This window comes from Primulina tabacum, chromosome 13 (genome assembly GCF_025594145.1).
Source record: "Primulina tabacum isolate GXHZ01 chromosome 13, ASM2559414v2, whole genome shotgun sequence".
Classification (NCBI taxonomy): domain Eukaryota; kingdom Viridiplantae; phylum Streptophyta; class Magnoliopsida; order Lamiales; family Gesneriaceae; genus Primulina; species Primulina tabacum.
In genome coordinates this window covers 33,497,420-33,512,970 of record NC_134562.1, presented here as the reverse complement: position 1 = coordinate 33,512,970, position 15,551 = coordinate 33,497,420, and the positions used below count along the sequence as shown (strand labels likewise).

The following is a 15,551-nucleotide window of genomic DNA, read 5'->3' as shown; positions in this document are numbered from 1 at the left end:
ATATTTATTTGGATCTCAAAACCTAATTCTTACTATCGAAGTAGAATCAATACTATATCATCATTTTTAATCTTTTCCCCTAAAATATATTGTCGTGTTTCTACGCTTTTCAACTTCATCTAAAATTTTCAGAAATTCCTAAAAAATATTCTGTTATTATATACTATTTTTTTAAATAAACTATATTATAAAAATACCAAAATCATCATCATTACAAAATTCAATTGATAAGAAATCGTCTTATTACAAAATAATGTTAAACACATTTTTATCAAAAATTATTTCTGAACGCATCTCCCTAAAAAATATCCCCAAAACAAAAAAACAAGAACCAAACTTTGCGTTGAATTCCCAATTTTTTTCCGTTACAATTGGAAGCTTATATCTAAATTACACGAACGGATTTCAAATTATCTCAGGTTGCGTCAGGAGAAGATTTAAATTTGATAAATATTTGAAGATAAGATTTAAACTGACTCCATATTTTGGTGAATTTGAAATTCATCTCAATGACTCAAAAAATAACTATATGAAATTTGAAATCTATTGCCAAGATTTTGCCAAACAAACCAATTTATTTGAATTCTCTAATTTCAGATTGATCCATCCAGATGCAACCTGAATTAATTTGAAATCCGTTTTTCATATTCTTTCATCAGATACAAATATATCAACCTAAAACCCACACAACCTCGTAGAAGTGTTTCATTAATCAAAACGTGAGACATGAGAGAAATACCACTTTTATTTGTAAGCAACAAGTTTTTTCACGCGGATATAGATATACGAGCAAAGCGCCTTGATGCCTAGACACAAGGTGAATCTGCATTTACGATATACTGATGTCATCAAGCCATTCTTGATGCTACCATGAAGCACAACTTGATTTAAATTTTCACATCGGCTCACCTTAGTACAGTCTTGCACAAAGTTAACCTCGTGTCTATCTACATCTTTGCTCTCTTAGGCAGTCTGCCTCTCAATTCCTCAGCAACCACATCAATGAACTCCTCAGTATTCAAATATTGCGCCCTAGTCACCCTGTGAAGAATGCAGCTGCATGTAAGGCGTGTATATTCAAAGAAAGAAAAACATAAACTGCAAACAGTACCCACTTAGGACCATGAAGCAGAATAGCAAGATCCTTGGTCATCTTTCCTGACTCGACGCTAGTAATGCAGGCAGCTTCAAGATTCTGTGTGAAATCTAAGAGGAGGGCATTACTGTCTAATTTTGCCCTGTGAATATGAACAAATGTAATGTAATACTACACAAAAAACATATCCGCCATAGCGATAAACCAAGAGGTAAAATGAGGTGAAGTTATCTGTTACCTGTGTGCAAGCCCCCGTGACCAGGCAAATATTGATGCTATGCTATTAGTGCTAGTTTCACCTCCTTTTTGATGAATACGATAATGGCGTGTAACTGTGCCATGCGCTGCCTCCGCCTCAATTGTTTTCCCATCAGGGCATACCTATTAAACCTGGTAAAATGTTGGAAAGTGCCATCAAATGAAAAGGTATTGGGAGAGTATGATGATGTGGGATTATACGAGTATGGAAGTCATTAAACCTAGAGATCCAAATCCTGCAAAAAGAGAGAAGACAAGTTGTCAACCTCATTGTAGTGAAAACGCGTAATCCTTTAGAGGAAATATAAATGTTTCTAGGTGTCTCCATTGTAGGTGGAACTGGTCATGAAAATTCATAGAAAAGGATGTAAGAAACCTTGGGCCAAAAAATCACTTTGAACATCCCCATCGTAATTTTTGCATGCCCAAACATAACCTCCTTCACTCTTTAGAGAATAAGCAACCATATCATCTATCAGCCGATGCTCGTACCTGTTGTATCAAAAAAGCCTTTAATAGAAAACTTCAACTTCTATTTCTTTCATATACTTGGGCTTACCAGATACCAGTTGCCTCAAACTTGGACCTCCATTCTTCTTCATAAACTTCTTGGAAGATATCCTTAAATCTTCAATAGTTGAAACAACAGAAAAAAGAGATGCGGGAGAAACAATGTAAAAAGTAGTGCAGCAATGCACAAATTGAAAATGATGATGGCAGAGTCTGAAAATTGGAGAGAGCGATAAAAGAAAAGATTACCTTCCATCATACTTTTTGAGAATTGTATTTTTGGTGCTAAGATAAAGTGGCCACTGCTTCTGGTAAGCAGTGTTCATTGAAGCCTCCGCAAAAGCATGAATCGACTGAAAATGAAAAGTATATCAATAATCTCATCATGCAATAACCAAAATAATTTAGTTCCCCGTACAAAGACATACATAAACTCAAACCTCATCAGTGTTATACATGGATAATGCCACACCACCAGAACTTGTAAAGTTGAATACCTCCAGTTCTATGCTCTCATCAGCCGTAGTGGGCTCTGCAATACATTCGGATAGTCACTTTTATTGAGATCCGTACCATATATTTGAGAGATAGTGACACCAAAGACAAAGGTCTTCGTCAGCGCAATAAAGGTTATGCAAAAAAAGCTAAAACCTATTTTCTGCAAAGCTATTCAGAAAATAAGATTAATTGAAAGTGTACCAAAAACCATTTTAAGTTTTCCAGCTCCTTGAATTACTAGATCAGTAGCCCGATATTGATCACCAAAAGCATGTCTGCCAATGCATATTGGTTTGGTCCATCCTAAAAAAAACTGAAACGTCAAGCAAGAGCAAGAGAGAAATAACCCTCATTTGAATCGCCAAGGAACTCAGAATAAACACCTGGAACAAGCCGAGGTACGTTCTTGCATAGGATTGGTTCTCTAAATACTGTCCCTGCAGCATGTCAAATTCACAATTCAATTACAATTGGCAAGAAACAAATATTCAGAATAAAAAGATAAAACTAGAAAAAGGTTTGTCAACCATTTAAGATGTTTCGAATGGTTCCATTTGGACTCTTCCACATATGTTTCAAGTCGAACTCTTTGACCCGTGTCTCATCTATTCAACAAAACAATCAATTTAAGAATGTCAACTTAAGAAGCAAGTAAGATAAAAATATAAAAAATGTTCGAAATAAATGTTGCTTGGACATGAATAACGCCACGATTTTTTCAGGGAAAAGGAAATCAATGTCATTAGCTTTTATTCAAGAATAATGGTCTGGTGTTGACTGGCAAAAGTAATAAATCCTAGCCAGATCCAATAAGTAAATTAAAATAGGCATCAGGTAGAGCAGAATGCAGATAATATTGTGATAAAGGCACGTACCTGGAGTGATAGTAGCACACTTAACTGCTACATTGTACCTGGAGTTTATTAAAGGAAAATAATAGATTACATGGCTTAACTTCTAATACAAGCATAACCATATACAAAACTCGGATAACCCAAATACAGAAGAGTTGGGAAACAGTTATCCAGTTCTCTATTTTTTCCAAATCTTTTTGGTTGGGGATTCGAATCGGAACAATGAAACATAAAATTTGTTTAATACAGAAAGTGACAAAGATAAGCAAGTACATCAGCGATTGTACACATAAATATCAAATCAGGGCCACCCTAGGTTCAAAATATATACAAGCCAGAATACATTCATAAAAGTGAAGAAAAGGGGGAGAAAAATTAATATCATGAGTTTTCACTTTCTCATACAAGATGAATTAAACACTGATAATAGCTCATGGTCCATTCTAAAATTTGACTGATGATCTTGCATGCATAATTCTGGGAAATAGATGTACCCAGTTAGCCCTTTGAATTATAAGTGGAACAATTTTAAAATACATTACATACTTAAGAGTGGCTTCTGCACTTTCAATTGTAACTCTATCATTGGTAGCATCACGATGAGGAAGACCAAGGTCAAAATACTTTATGTCTAGCTCCAAGAAAGGAAGTATAAGCTGTTAATAGCATAAAATCAATTAGACTGCTGCATAATGATTTTGCTTTTTCACATGGAGAAAATTAGAATAACCACCCAAACCTTTTCCTTAATTAGCTTCCATATAACTCGAGTCATTTCATCACCTGCACCATATTTTTCATTGCAGTCAGTAATCAGTATGATCATTTTTCTCTGTTTGCACGGGAATAGAAGTGTGTGGATACTGCTGGTTTTGCGGTGACTTTTTAAAAGAGATTTTCCAAGTTTTTTGGGTTTCAATCGTGAGAGGACAATTCCATTGAAAAAAAAAAAGAACTTCACGAATGACAAACAATCCCGTACCCAACTTTTAGAAGCTTTACCAAATCTTGTCCGGGAAAACTTCCACCCTATTGCAACTAAAGAGCACCAGCAATAACATAGATCACCACCAACATTGATCACGACACAAAGAACTCCGACTTAGTTAATTTCGAGTAGAAATAATTGTTTTAGAAACGATAAGCTTAATATTGAAAATTTTCTTTTGAATCCTCATCGCCACCATTCTCCATAGCAATCTACAACCGAAAAAAAGAACTCCAAAATCTCCATCACCAAAAGATCCCCTGATGCCCACGTAATCCGACCAAAACTTGATTCAAAGCTTTCAGACATGGAAAAATTGGATCTTAAACAAGAAAACACCAATACTGAAAGCACGACAAGCGGAATTTTAAACCTCACCGTCCATCTCCACGATGGGATTTTCGACCTTGATCTTCTCGAAGGCCATGGGCTGCTACCGCACTATTTCTTCTTCTACTCCCAAGAACTCAAATTGAAAAGAATTACGAGTAAAGCTGAACAGCATAGAATAATGATTCCTACTTTGTAACAAATGAAAGGACGGCTCGTATCCTTTTTATGAGACGAGTTCATTTGTAGTTTTCCCAACTTTTACAAAAACATTTTTATAAAGTCTTTGTAGCTTATAAAAAGATAAAATTGAAGTAAACGGATTCCTACTTTTGTCATTCAGATTTTATCTGACAAATTTGAGTACCCACCGAAAATATGTCATCTTTTTTTATATATAATAATATACATGATCTTTGATCACCCGTGATAATAATAGATAAAATAAGTCTTTTCTGAGACGATCTCACGAATTTTTATCGTAAGACAGATCAACCTACCGACCTTCACAATAAAAATTAATATTCTTAACAAGTAATAATTTTTCATTGATGACCTAAATAAGAGATTCGTCTCACAAAATATGACACATGAGACCATCTTACACAAATTTTTGTCCAAACAGAAATAGATATGTGAAACTCTGTGCAATAAATTTTTTTTATCCATGTAATAAATTAATTTTAAATGTATTTATCTTGAATATGTCTCACTCAAAAAAAAAAAAAAAAAACACACACACACACACCACAAAAGGATACTAAACCTAAGAGATCTTTGCTAGGTGAAATCATATGTTCCTATAGAATCTGATAGACAACATAATGTGAAACCAACCTTGTCATCATACAAAATACTCTCCACAGAACGATACAAATACATTCACTCGTCACCAATAACATCGAGATCCTTAGCCTTAGAAATATTCAAAATCAACACAAGGAGAATCAGTAGAGGAGCCTTTACTCCTATCACTTCCAATATCAGCGATCTTCTTGTCCGAATCTTTGCATGCAAACTGCATAAAATCGACAGGTTCAGGAATAGAAGGAGGCAAGGCACTTCTGACCAGTGCCCAGTTCACACCCTCGAAGAAAGGATGTTGTTTTATTTCGGTAGCACCCCTCTTGTACGCGATTCGCTTGTGTGGCTCCTTCACAAGTAACCCTCGTATAAGATCACGAGCTGAAAGATTAACTTGTGGAGTTTCAGGGAATTTCAATGGCTGGCCAACAACGTTGAACAGTGTGGCTCGATTTCCTGAACCCTTAAAAGGGGTTGTTCCATGTAAGAGCTCGTACAAGAAAATGCCAAATGTCCACCAATCCACTGCACTACCGTGTCCCTCTCCTCGGATGATCTCTGGAGCGAGATATTCGTGTGTCCCAACAAAAGACATTGAACGTACATTTGTGGGCTCGGCCATTAGCTCGGGAAGGGCGTTGGTGCTATGGCCTAATCCAAAGTCGGATTTTGATTTTCGATTCTTTTTTGTGGGGAGGAACCGTGGTAAAAAAGTTGATGGCTGCATACAGCTGCGCACGGCATTTTCATTGTCTATGACACAATTAGAAGCATCGATTGAATTTCCGTCATGGACAGATGAAGATTTTACTAGTGTTGGACTCACAGAGCAACGGAGAGATAAGTCAAAATCAGAAAGCATGATATGACCCTCTTCTCTCACTAGCACGTTTTCTGGCTTTAGATCCCTGTAAACAATTCCAAGCATGTGCAGATACTCGAGTGCTAACAAGACCTCGGATGCATAAAATCTGCAGAAAGTCAAATTACAAACAAAACTTCAAATCCATTCAGATCCCTGCTATGCAATCCTCCTACTGATTTAGAAATAACTAGAGCATATATTCAGCGCAACTAAGTTAAATCATTAAATGAACTGATGAGCAGGACTTGATATTCGCCGATTACCAAAAGTTAAAACAAATGTTGCCAATACAACTCAAAATTTTAAACCATATAGCAGACTATGCATCATGCTTTAGTTTTTGTGGTGCGTAGCTAGTCAAAGAGGACATTAGGGACAGCTGTGGGCCGTGGCTGCTTAATACAACGGATGTAACAGAGAAAGCCAGAAGACGTACAATTAACAGAGATATGTAAAGATTAATAAAATAATCAGGTGGTGACCTAGCAGCTTCCTCTGTAAAGTATTTGTTGGGCTGCTTTTGCCGAAGAGAATGAAGGTTACCTCCACTGCAGAATTCCATGACCAAGCAATAAAACTTCTCAGTCTCAAAGTGCGAATATAATGTCGGTAAGAAAGGGTGGTCAAGAAGACTAAGAATCTCTCGTTCTGTTCGAGCCCGAAGTAGCTTATTTCTACTTGCAAGAGAACCTTTATCCATAACTTTCATGGCATAAAACGCATTGGTTCCTCTAAGCTCAACAAGATAGACGCTTCCAATGTCTCCATATCCAAGCCGTTTCAAAAGCCGAAAATTACTGAGACCAAGAGGAGAATCTTTGGAAGAAGCAGAACTAATGGCATCCCATCGAACATCCCCACCTGTGTGGGGCCTGAGGGGCGTACTTGTACTGTCCACACTGTCACTACAGTTGCTGCCACTACTCCAGCCATGGTGGATAGTAGATGAGCTAGATGTTACAGTAGTCAATTTATCGGTAGCCCCAACTCTGCTTGAGCTGGGCAACGGGCATGGATTTGTCCCATTTGACATCGCTGCCTCCGTTCTTTTAAAATCACTCGGTGATTTATGAGCTGAAGTTGAATTACTTTGGAATTCGAGATCTGACAGAGATAGGTTCACATGGTGAGACCCTGCCATGATTGGCGTTCCTCTTCGGCATTTGCTCTGATTTCTGCAAGAAATGAGATGCATTTGATGTAGATGGGCCTGAACCTTTAGAAGCTAGATCCATCTTGCTCGCCGGCTCACTTTCGTTTTCTTCTGTTGGCATGTAATTCATTTTGCATTCACAGAAAAACAAAACAAAAATGGCATTCATATTTCCCACCATTGTACCACTAGAAGAACAATAATAACGAAATGCAAGATTTGATATGTTTGCCAGTTGCCACAAAAAAGGGGAGAAACAAAGAAAAGACATCGAGTAAAAAAACGTAAGAAAACGCATCTATAGTTTCTTAATGAATATCTTCCATAATTTCTAGCCATGCAGGCTCTTGAGACAAAACCAATCACACCATTCTATAAATCTTTCTAAAAAAAATTTTTGCCCCAAAAAGATACACTCATCAAAATTATTCCACATGCCAGTGCTTCCATTTAAAATCGAACCAAATTCGACTAAAGCTCCCGAGTTTTTCATCTGAATACAGGTCAAATAATTAAAGCATAATGATCCCGTGCTTTAAAATTTGTACAAAGATTCCACGAAATTCGTAAATGAGCTACGGATGAAAAACCCACCTGGCTATCTGTGAGATACTCCAACAACACTTCAGCTACAACGTATCTTCCCCGTACCAAACAACCGTACGTAGAACATTGATTCCAAAAGGCAAAGGCAAAAGAAATAAAAGGGTAGCAGGGATTTTATTAACGGGTCTTGAATAAAATCAACTGCAACCAAGGGCAATGGAACTTGGTCTTCGCCATTGATATAGCTTCTACAGCCATTTCCATTGACGGGTAAGGAGAGGAAAAAGTGGGGAGTATGAAAGGAAAATTGAAAACCCATTTATGAAAGAAGAAAATAGGGAGCAAGAAATCGAAAGACGTGGTGGGAGGTAAGGTAAGGAGAGGGGATGCGCAAGGATCGCCGTTTGAAACTCTGTAATTGTGGTCGGACTTGATTTTATATTTGCTCTTTAATATCAAAATAAGTGAAACTAAATAAATATGTAAATTTTTATTATATTTATAATAATAAATAATATTTTTTTTGATAAAAAATAAATTTTTTTATGAACGATCTAAATAAAAAATTCATCGTACAAAATTGATAGAATCTTGAACTTCAGGCTCACTGTCTAACCCAGAAAGAGAGACTTGCTAAATATGCGTTCCTTCTTGTTCTTTTCACAGCAGCATTGAATCAATGACGTTGTGCAGTAAACAATAAATCCTTCAGATTCTCATGAATTGTTGAACGTTGAAAAACTTCCTGTTGTGGATATGTTTCAATTTTCTGCTGTATTTTCTTTTATTTTTCTAATGTACTACATCTGATCATGATCACACCTTTTCTTGTCGGTTGGTTCTCAGTGGCAGTGACCATGGCTATTACCATGTCTGTGTAAATATGGGAGCAGGGATATCTGCAGACAATTGTATACCTCATTTGCCAACACTTATACAGTTAGAATGCTCTTAGCCAACTTTGATTCTATACATTCCTTTATTGGATTTCCCCGTGCTTCGAGTAAGTTATCAATTTATGATATTGTTAATTGTGTGATCTGAAACGAAACCTTACACCTTTAGGTTGTAATAAAGTACAAAATACTTTCACCGGCATACTCTCGTGCTACACTTAGATTTTTGGATCCCTTATTTGATTAATCATAACAAAATTCTGTGGGGTGTGTGTAGAGATTTTCAGCATTTGCTTAATTGTTACAAAATTCTGTGGGTTGTGTTTCTAAGCACACCCAATGTAAGTATTTTTCTTCAAGGCATCAACTTTTTATGCTTTGCATGCTGACTTTTTATGGCTTCATAATTAACTGAATGTGAAACATGAGGTACTCAAATGGTATTATATGATCCATGATTGAAAATTAATCTAAGACACGTTGATCACGACAGACTAATGTAAGATAAACAAGGCCAGCTAAAATGCATACAACCTTCACTGATTTTGCCTCGAAGAGTCCATGCACGCACACTTCCATTTCAGTCGTTCATTGAATTAATAATAATACTTTTAACCAGCTGGAAATATGACAAGTATTTGATTCTTGAAAATGACCTTCGGCGTGGAAGCATGTCACTTAGCTAGTGCTACCCACGTTCTCTCCAAACAAATACCAATACATGTATAAAAATAAACTGTGCCACTTGCAAAGTTACACAAAAACTTGCATGAAAAAATACCAAAATCTTCAAACAATGAGGAGGGTTTTCGTAATTGTTTTGCTACATCTGTTCGCGAAGGCCACGGCCGCGCCTGTGATTGGCCGACCGAAGACGCTGAAGCCACAGGCAAAGCCACGAGTTGCAGTGCTTCCTGCATCTGCTTACCTATCCCCTACTTATTATCTGAAGTCATGCCCGAATCTGGAGGGAATAATCCATCGAAAAGTTAACGCTTGGGTTAAAAAAGACTACACCATAGCTCCGAGTATCATTCGTCTCCATTTCCACGACTGCGCCGTCAGGGTAACTGACTCATAAAAAAACAATATGATATGTGATATATGGTTACAACTTACAATACAAATGAGAGTGGACCAGAAGTGGTGTCAAATGAAATTTACCTGAAAAAGTGAACTTTTAGCCAAAAAACTTCATCTCTTGTTTTTAATGCGCGCATGCATCTCCCTCCAGTAAAATGATGCATTTCCACCTGAATGCTCGAAATTTAATGCATACACTAGATCAGTTAACAAAGGGATCGAGTGTAGCTACATATTTGAATTCTCGATCGCAATATATTACAGTAATCATCTTAAAATATCAAAATTTCTTGCCAATATGTATGAAAGTAATTAGTTTTGGTCTTTGAGTAAGCATTAGATAAATATTTATTTTGCAGGGCTGCGACGCTTCAATACTGCTAAACCATCCTGGCAGCGAGAGGGCAGCAGATGCGAGCAAGAGCCTCCGAGGGTTCGCATTAATCGACGAGATCAAGGCAGAAGTGGAGCGCCAGTGCCCGAAAACCGTTTCCTGCGCCGACATCCTCACCGCCGCAGCCCGAGACACGACAGTTCTTGCTGGCGGCCCATTCTGGGAAGTGCCGTTTGGCCGGAAAGACGGCCTAGTCTCCCTCGCAAAGGAAGCGAACGCAGTCCCACAGGGCCACGAAAACATCACTTCTTTACTCAGTTTCTTCGATAAACTGGGGCTCACCTTCGTCGATTTGGTCGTTCTTTCTGGATCACACACCATTGGCAGAAGCACCTGCGCTTCTGTGAAGCAAAGGTTGTTTAATTTCAAAGGAACTGGGAAACCTGACCCCACCTTGGACTCAAAGTACTCGAATCTACTGAAAAAACAGTGCAGATTCGACACTACTTACGTCAATCTCGATGCCACGACCCCAAGGACATTTGATGTAGCTTACTATCAAAATCTTGGAAAGAAGATGGGCTTGCTTTCAACGGATCAATTGCTTTACTCGGACTCGAGAACAGGTTCGTTAGTCACTTTAATGGCGACGCAGCCCGAGTTCTTCTCAAGCCAGTTTGCTGTGTCAATGGTGAAGGTCGGAAATGCTAATGTCCTGACAGGGAAAAATCAGGGTGAAATCAGATTGAACTGCAACAATGTTAACCATTGAAAACATCTCCCGGCTACGTTTTTTTTCCTGGTTTTTGTTTTTTTGTGTGTGACACCGACGAACATAAAACAAAATATATATTGTTAAATCATAAATTTTTTGTATTTATGATAAAAGAAATTTCCAATAAAAATGTATTTATCTATGATCATTTTGGAATAAAATAAGACATAACAAAATCACTGGACACAGTTGTACATAGCTAAACCACCGTTCATTTACTTAATCTACCTCAATACCTATAAATTTATTGATCACTTTTATTATTTAATATATTTCTTTCATGCTCGAATATGAACCATAGATCTACATCTATTTTAAATCTATTTTAAGAGTAGGTCTCTTGTGAGACGATTTAACGAATCTTTATCTGTGAGAAGAGTCAACTCTACCGATATTCACAATAAAAAGTAATAGATATATGTCTCACAAAATACGACTCATAAGACCGTCTCACACAAGTTTTTATCATACTTCAATACACGACACATATGAAGTAAAGTATTTAAAACAAAATTACGCATTTATATTATATATTAATCAGCAACCCTTTATTGACACGATCGAATAATGCCAAAATAAATTTATTATCATATTTTTTTACCAAAATAAAATTTCACAACTATAATATTTCACATTTTTATAATATAAAAAAATTGGTTAATTAAATCCAAATATTTTTTAAGATAAAAGATACTACAAGCACGCAACACATATAATGAAAACTAATAATATGATTAACATATATATAAAATATTAAATAAAATAAAAATTATTGCAAATTTCTTATATGTCATTTCGTATTGTCAAAGAGATAATTTGGACTAATTATATCAACAACCCCTGTAAAAAAATCAAAAAACACCATATGAAAAAATATAAAGAAACCGTATTTTTAGAAATAAAGCCTATTACCCCCTACCACATAGGATAAATGTGTTCGTTTTTATGACAATGTTTTTGAATTTTTAAAAATGAAAGATGTATTAACCTATTAATATTTTTAGGGGGTTTTAGGTTTTTTTACACTTTCTAAAATGGTGATTGGTGTAATTAACCCGAGAAAAAGCTTCATACACAAATTTTGGGAAAACTACATTGTTTTATGTTTTTTTTTGTATTATTGTCGGTCATTTACAATCTTAGTCTACTAATTTATATTTTTTTCGATTTTAGTCCTGTTTAATATCGGAACGCTATAGTGAATTCATGACAATAAAAAATAATGATAGGACAACATGCACAACCAATGTGTCCAATTTCCAATGAAAAAGACTTGAATTAATTAGAAAAAAACGTAAGTTAGTGATCTGACTAGTCGATAATGGTATGGAAAAATTTCACCAAAACTTATATAGTTTGCATAAATTTATAACCCCTCTTTTATTTTATTAATAATATAATGGAAGTTTGTAAACATGTGATTTTGTTTGTGCTTTTTATGAATGTAAATGTAGTTCAAGATAAATATAAATATGTAATAAAAAAACATTAAAAAAATTATAAGACATTTCACAAGTAAATTTTATGATACAGATAAAAAATATTATTTTTAATACTAAAAATATTATTTATTAATATAAATATAAATAGAGTTGACTTATCACTTACAATTAAAAAAAAGTAGGTCTCTTGTGAGACGGTCTCACGAATCTTTATCTGTGAGACGAGTCAATCCTACCGATATTTACAATAAAAAGTAATACTCTTAACATAAAAAATAATATTTTTTCATAGATGACCCAAATAAAATATCAATCTCATAAAATATGATTTGTGAGACAGTCGCAAGCAAGTTTTTCTCTTAAAAAAGCACCCGTGTACACACGACCCACGCACTCCACCCGGATGCCACGTTATGCCGACAACGATAAAATTAAGATTGAAGAGTATATGTATATGTACACACGTTTATATTATATTATATATTATTATTATTAAGTTTAAAATATTTAAAATAACAAACTTTTAATATAATAATAATATATATTATACAAATACACAAAGCACAAGCTCAGTATACATAATATATCCAATCCAAGCTCTCCCCTTTTCCACTTTTTGACTAAATTGATATCAATTATTACCCATAAAGAATCGCAGCGCTTCCCACTCCTCGTCAGATTAATTCTTGAAGGGGTCAATTCCGTGTGTGAAGAAACTACCGGGTTTTCACCCCCTCCAAAGGCCGAAATCATGGCGAAAAAGGCTGTTTTGATCGGCTGTAATTACCCGGGAACGAAGGCGGAGTTGAAGGGATGCATCAATGATGTTAAGCGAATGTACCGATGTTTGGTTGAGCGTTTTGGGTTCTCGGAGGAGGATATCACTGTGCTTATTGATACCGATGATTCCTACACGCAACCCAGTGGTCGGAATGTTCGGGCTGCTCTGCATAATCTGGTGAATTCTGCTCAGCCTGGGGACTTTCTCTTTGTGCACTACAGTGGCCACGGCACGCGTCTTCCGGCGGAGACCGGGGAGGATGATGATACTGGCTATGATGAGTGCATTGTTCCCTGTGACATGAATCTTATAACTGGTATGCGCCGGATCTTTATGAATCTGATTGCGTGATTTTGTGCTCTGAGTGTGTGATTTTGTCTTGTCTGTGTCATGGGTTGGTTAATTTCTCTGTATTCATTTGAAACCGATCGATTTTGTAGTTGTAGATAAAGGAAAACGGGTAGCTGGGCATCTTTTTATAAGTTCAAAGAACTGGGCTGTAATCATTAATGGAAGACATCCTACAAAAGAAATGTTTTGTTTCGTTATGCTCCAAAGAATTTGATCTGAGATAAATGCTATACAAGATGACATTTTTTAATCATAGATCTAAACCTTGATTATGCAACCAAGGGTTATTGACCCTTTTTGCTGATTATATGAATATATTTTGTCTAGTTTTAGCGTTTGGCAGACAAATGGCTATTTGAGTTTGGAGGGTCTCACTTGTGTGGTGATATTTTCTTTGGTTCCCTCAGATGATGATTTCAGAGAATTGGTTGATAAAGTACCAGAGGGATGCCGCATCACTATCGTGTCAGATTCTTGCCACAGCGGAGGCCTGATTGATGAGACCAAAGAACAGATTGGAGAGAGCTTAAGGCAAATAGTGGAGGAGGAGGCGGTGAATCTGGCTTTGGATTCAAGAACTTCTTCCGTCGACAAGTTGAAGATGCGATTGAGTCACGTGGTTTTCACATCCCGCAAGAATTAGGCTTTGGTGGCCACCATAGGCGACACCACGAAGAAGATGAAGGGGAAGAAGAGTCAGTAGAGGGACCAGGGGACGCTTACACAAAGAACAAATCTTTACCTCTATCAACTCTAATAGAGATACTCCAACAAAAAACTGGCAAGGAAGATATAGATGTGGGCAAGCTGAGGCCAACACTTTTCGATTTGTTTGGTGAAGATTCGAGCCCCAAGGTCAAGAAGTTTATGAAGATCATCTTCACCAAACTTCAAGGACATGGAGGAGGAGGTGAAAGCGGTGGGTTTTTGGGAATTGTGGGGGGTTTGGCTCAGCAGTTTCTGCAGCAGAAACTTGAAGAAAATGACGAGGGCTATGCAAAACCTGCCTTGGAAACACATGTTGGCAGCAAACAAGAAGTATATGCAGGGGTTAAGCAGAAGGGGTTACCTGACAGTGGCATTCTCATCAGTGGCTGCCAAACGGACCAAACATCAGCCGACGCTACACCCTCGGGTGATGCCAGCCAAGCGTATGGGGCTCTGAGTAATGCCATTCAGGCTATACTTTCGGAGTCAGATGGTGAAGTGAGTAACAAAGAGCTGGTTCTGAAGGCCAGGGAGCTGTTGAAGAAACAGGGTTTTACTCAACGTCCTGGGCTCTACTGCAGTGATTATCATGCTGATGGTCCTTTTGTTTGCTGATTTGATTGGCTTAGGCTGGTTTTCCATTATTTTGGTTACTTGTACGAGGAAAAACTTTTTGGGACTCTGTGTGTGAAGGATATTTCGTGTCGGTGTGATGTGCTTGTGTTGCTTCTGTGTTTCGTGGATCAAATGTGCAATAAATATTTGAATACAATTGCTGAGGATGTGCCAAATGTTTTGGTTTGCAGCATTAGTCGCAGCGACTATACATATGCATGCTTTGCATTTCAGATCTTCTGCTCCCCAGTTGTCCTCCATTTCTTATTACGTGTACACATTCCTTTTAAATTTAGATATGAATGTCCTATGAATGTGTTACATCAAACTAATAAAGATTTATATTACTCATTAGACAACTTTTTTGAGATGATACATTTTTTGGGTTTATAATCTATCATTGATGTTTTTGTTAATAGTTGGTGTAGCAGAAAAGATGACATAAAAAAGAGTTGAAATCATATAATTATAGGTTGGATTAAAGTGTATGATGCAAAATTGAGTGCAAGTCATCAATTTCTCAAGAAATCGACAATGTTTCAAATGTCTAATATCAATATACTAAACTAATAAAGAGCAAGTTTATAAAATCCAAAAATTTATACTATCCAACTGACAGTTTTTGTAATGATATTTTTCTTGAATTTATGACAACATAATGTCT

General features: G+C 36.6%; 3 protein-coding genes and 1 pseudogene across 4 annotated transcripts; 2 read left to right on the top strand and 2 right to left on the bottom strand.

Moving 5' to 3' along the window:
* Nucleotides 1-202: 202 nt before the first annotated feature.
* Nucleotides 203-4,826, bottom strand: LOC142522196 (isocitrate dehydrogenase [NADP]-like). 2 transcript variants are annotated; one of them, XM_075625370.1, is made up of 16 exons: nt 4,583-4,826; nt 3,956-3,999; nt 3,763-3,872; nt 3,238-3,275; nt 2,890-2,967; nt 2,746-2,799; nt 2,564-2,665; nt 2,305-2,396; nt 2,114-2,217; nt 1,914-1,982; nt 1,731-1,846; nt 1,556-1,590; nt 1,335-1,477; nt 1,116-1,238; nt 910-1,041; nt 203-823 (listed from the first exon to the last, which is right to left on the bottom strand). In XM_075625370.1, the coding sequence occupies exons 1-15, from the start codon at nt 4,629-4,631 to the stop codon at nt 948-950; spliced, it is 1,251 nt and encodes a 416-aa protein (XP_075481485.1). In that variant the 5' UTR covers nt 4,632-4,826; the 3' UTR covers nt 203-823; nt 910-947. The 2 variants fall into 2 exon arrangements, with proteins under 2 accessions (XP_075481485.1, XP_075481484.1); XM_075625369.1 differs by having other exon boundaries at nt 203-1,041.
* Nucleotides 4,827-5,361: 535 nt separating this feature from the next.
* LOC142522194 (serine/threonine-protein kinase RHS3-like) lies at nt 5,362-7,944 on the bottom strand (annotated as a pseudogene).
* Nucleotides 7,945-9,577: 1,633 nt separating this feature from the next.
* Nucleotides 9,578-11,028, top strand: LOC142522197 (peroxidase 7-like). The gene is made up of 2 exons (XM_075625371.1): nt 9,578-9,864; nt 10,241-11,028. Exons 1-2 carry the CDS (start codon nt 9,595-9,597, stop codon nt 10,985-10,987), a joined length of 1,017 nt encoding a protein of 338 aa, XP_075481486.1. The 5' UTR covers nt 9,578-9,594; the 3' UTR covers nt 10,988-11,028.
* Nucleotides 11,029-13,016: 1,988 nt separating this feature from the next.
* Nucleotides 13,017-15,124, top strand: LOC142522195 (metacaspase-4). Its single transcript, XM_075625368.1, is given in 3 exon segments — nt 13,017-13,529; nt 13,972-14,117; nt 14,120-15,124. Coding segments are annotated over 3 exon segments (1,260 nt in total). The 5' UTR covers nt 13,017-13,183; the 3' UTR covers nt 14,888-15,124.
* Nucleotides 15,125-15,551: the final 427 nt, after the last annotated feature.

Excerpts from the sequence above, each read along its gene's own strand:
- LOC142522197 (XM_075625371.1), top strand. The coding sequence starts at position 9,595 with ATGAGGAGGGTTTTCGTAATTGTTTTGCTACATCTGTTCGCGAAGGCC. Across the intron at positions 9,865-10,240 it reads TCCACGACTGCGCCGTCAGG|GGCTGCGACGCTTCAATACT; the intron begins GTAACTGACTCA and ends TTTATTTTGCAG.
- LOC142522196 (XM_075625369.1), bottom strand. The coding sequence starts at position 4,631 with ATGGCCTTCGAGAAGATCAAGGTCGAAAATCCCATCGTGGAGATGGAC. Across the intron at positions 2,397-2,563 it reads AAAACTTAAAATGGTTTTTG|AGCCCACTACGGCTGATGAG; the intron begins GTACACTTTCAA and ends AATGTATTGCAG. Across the intron at positions 1,591-1,730 it reads AAGTGATTTTTTGGCCCAAG|GATTTGGATCTCTAGGTTTA; the intron begins GTTTCTTACATC and ends CTCTTTTTGCAG.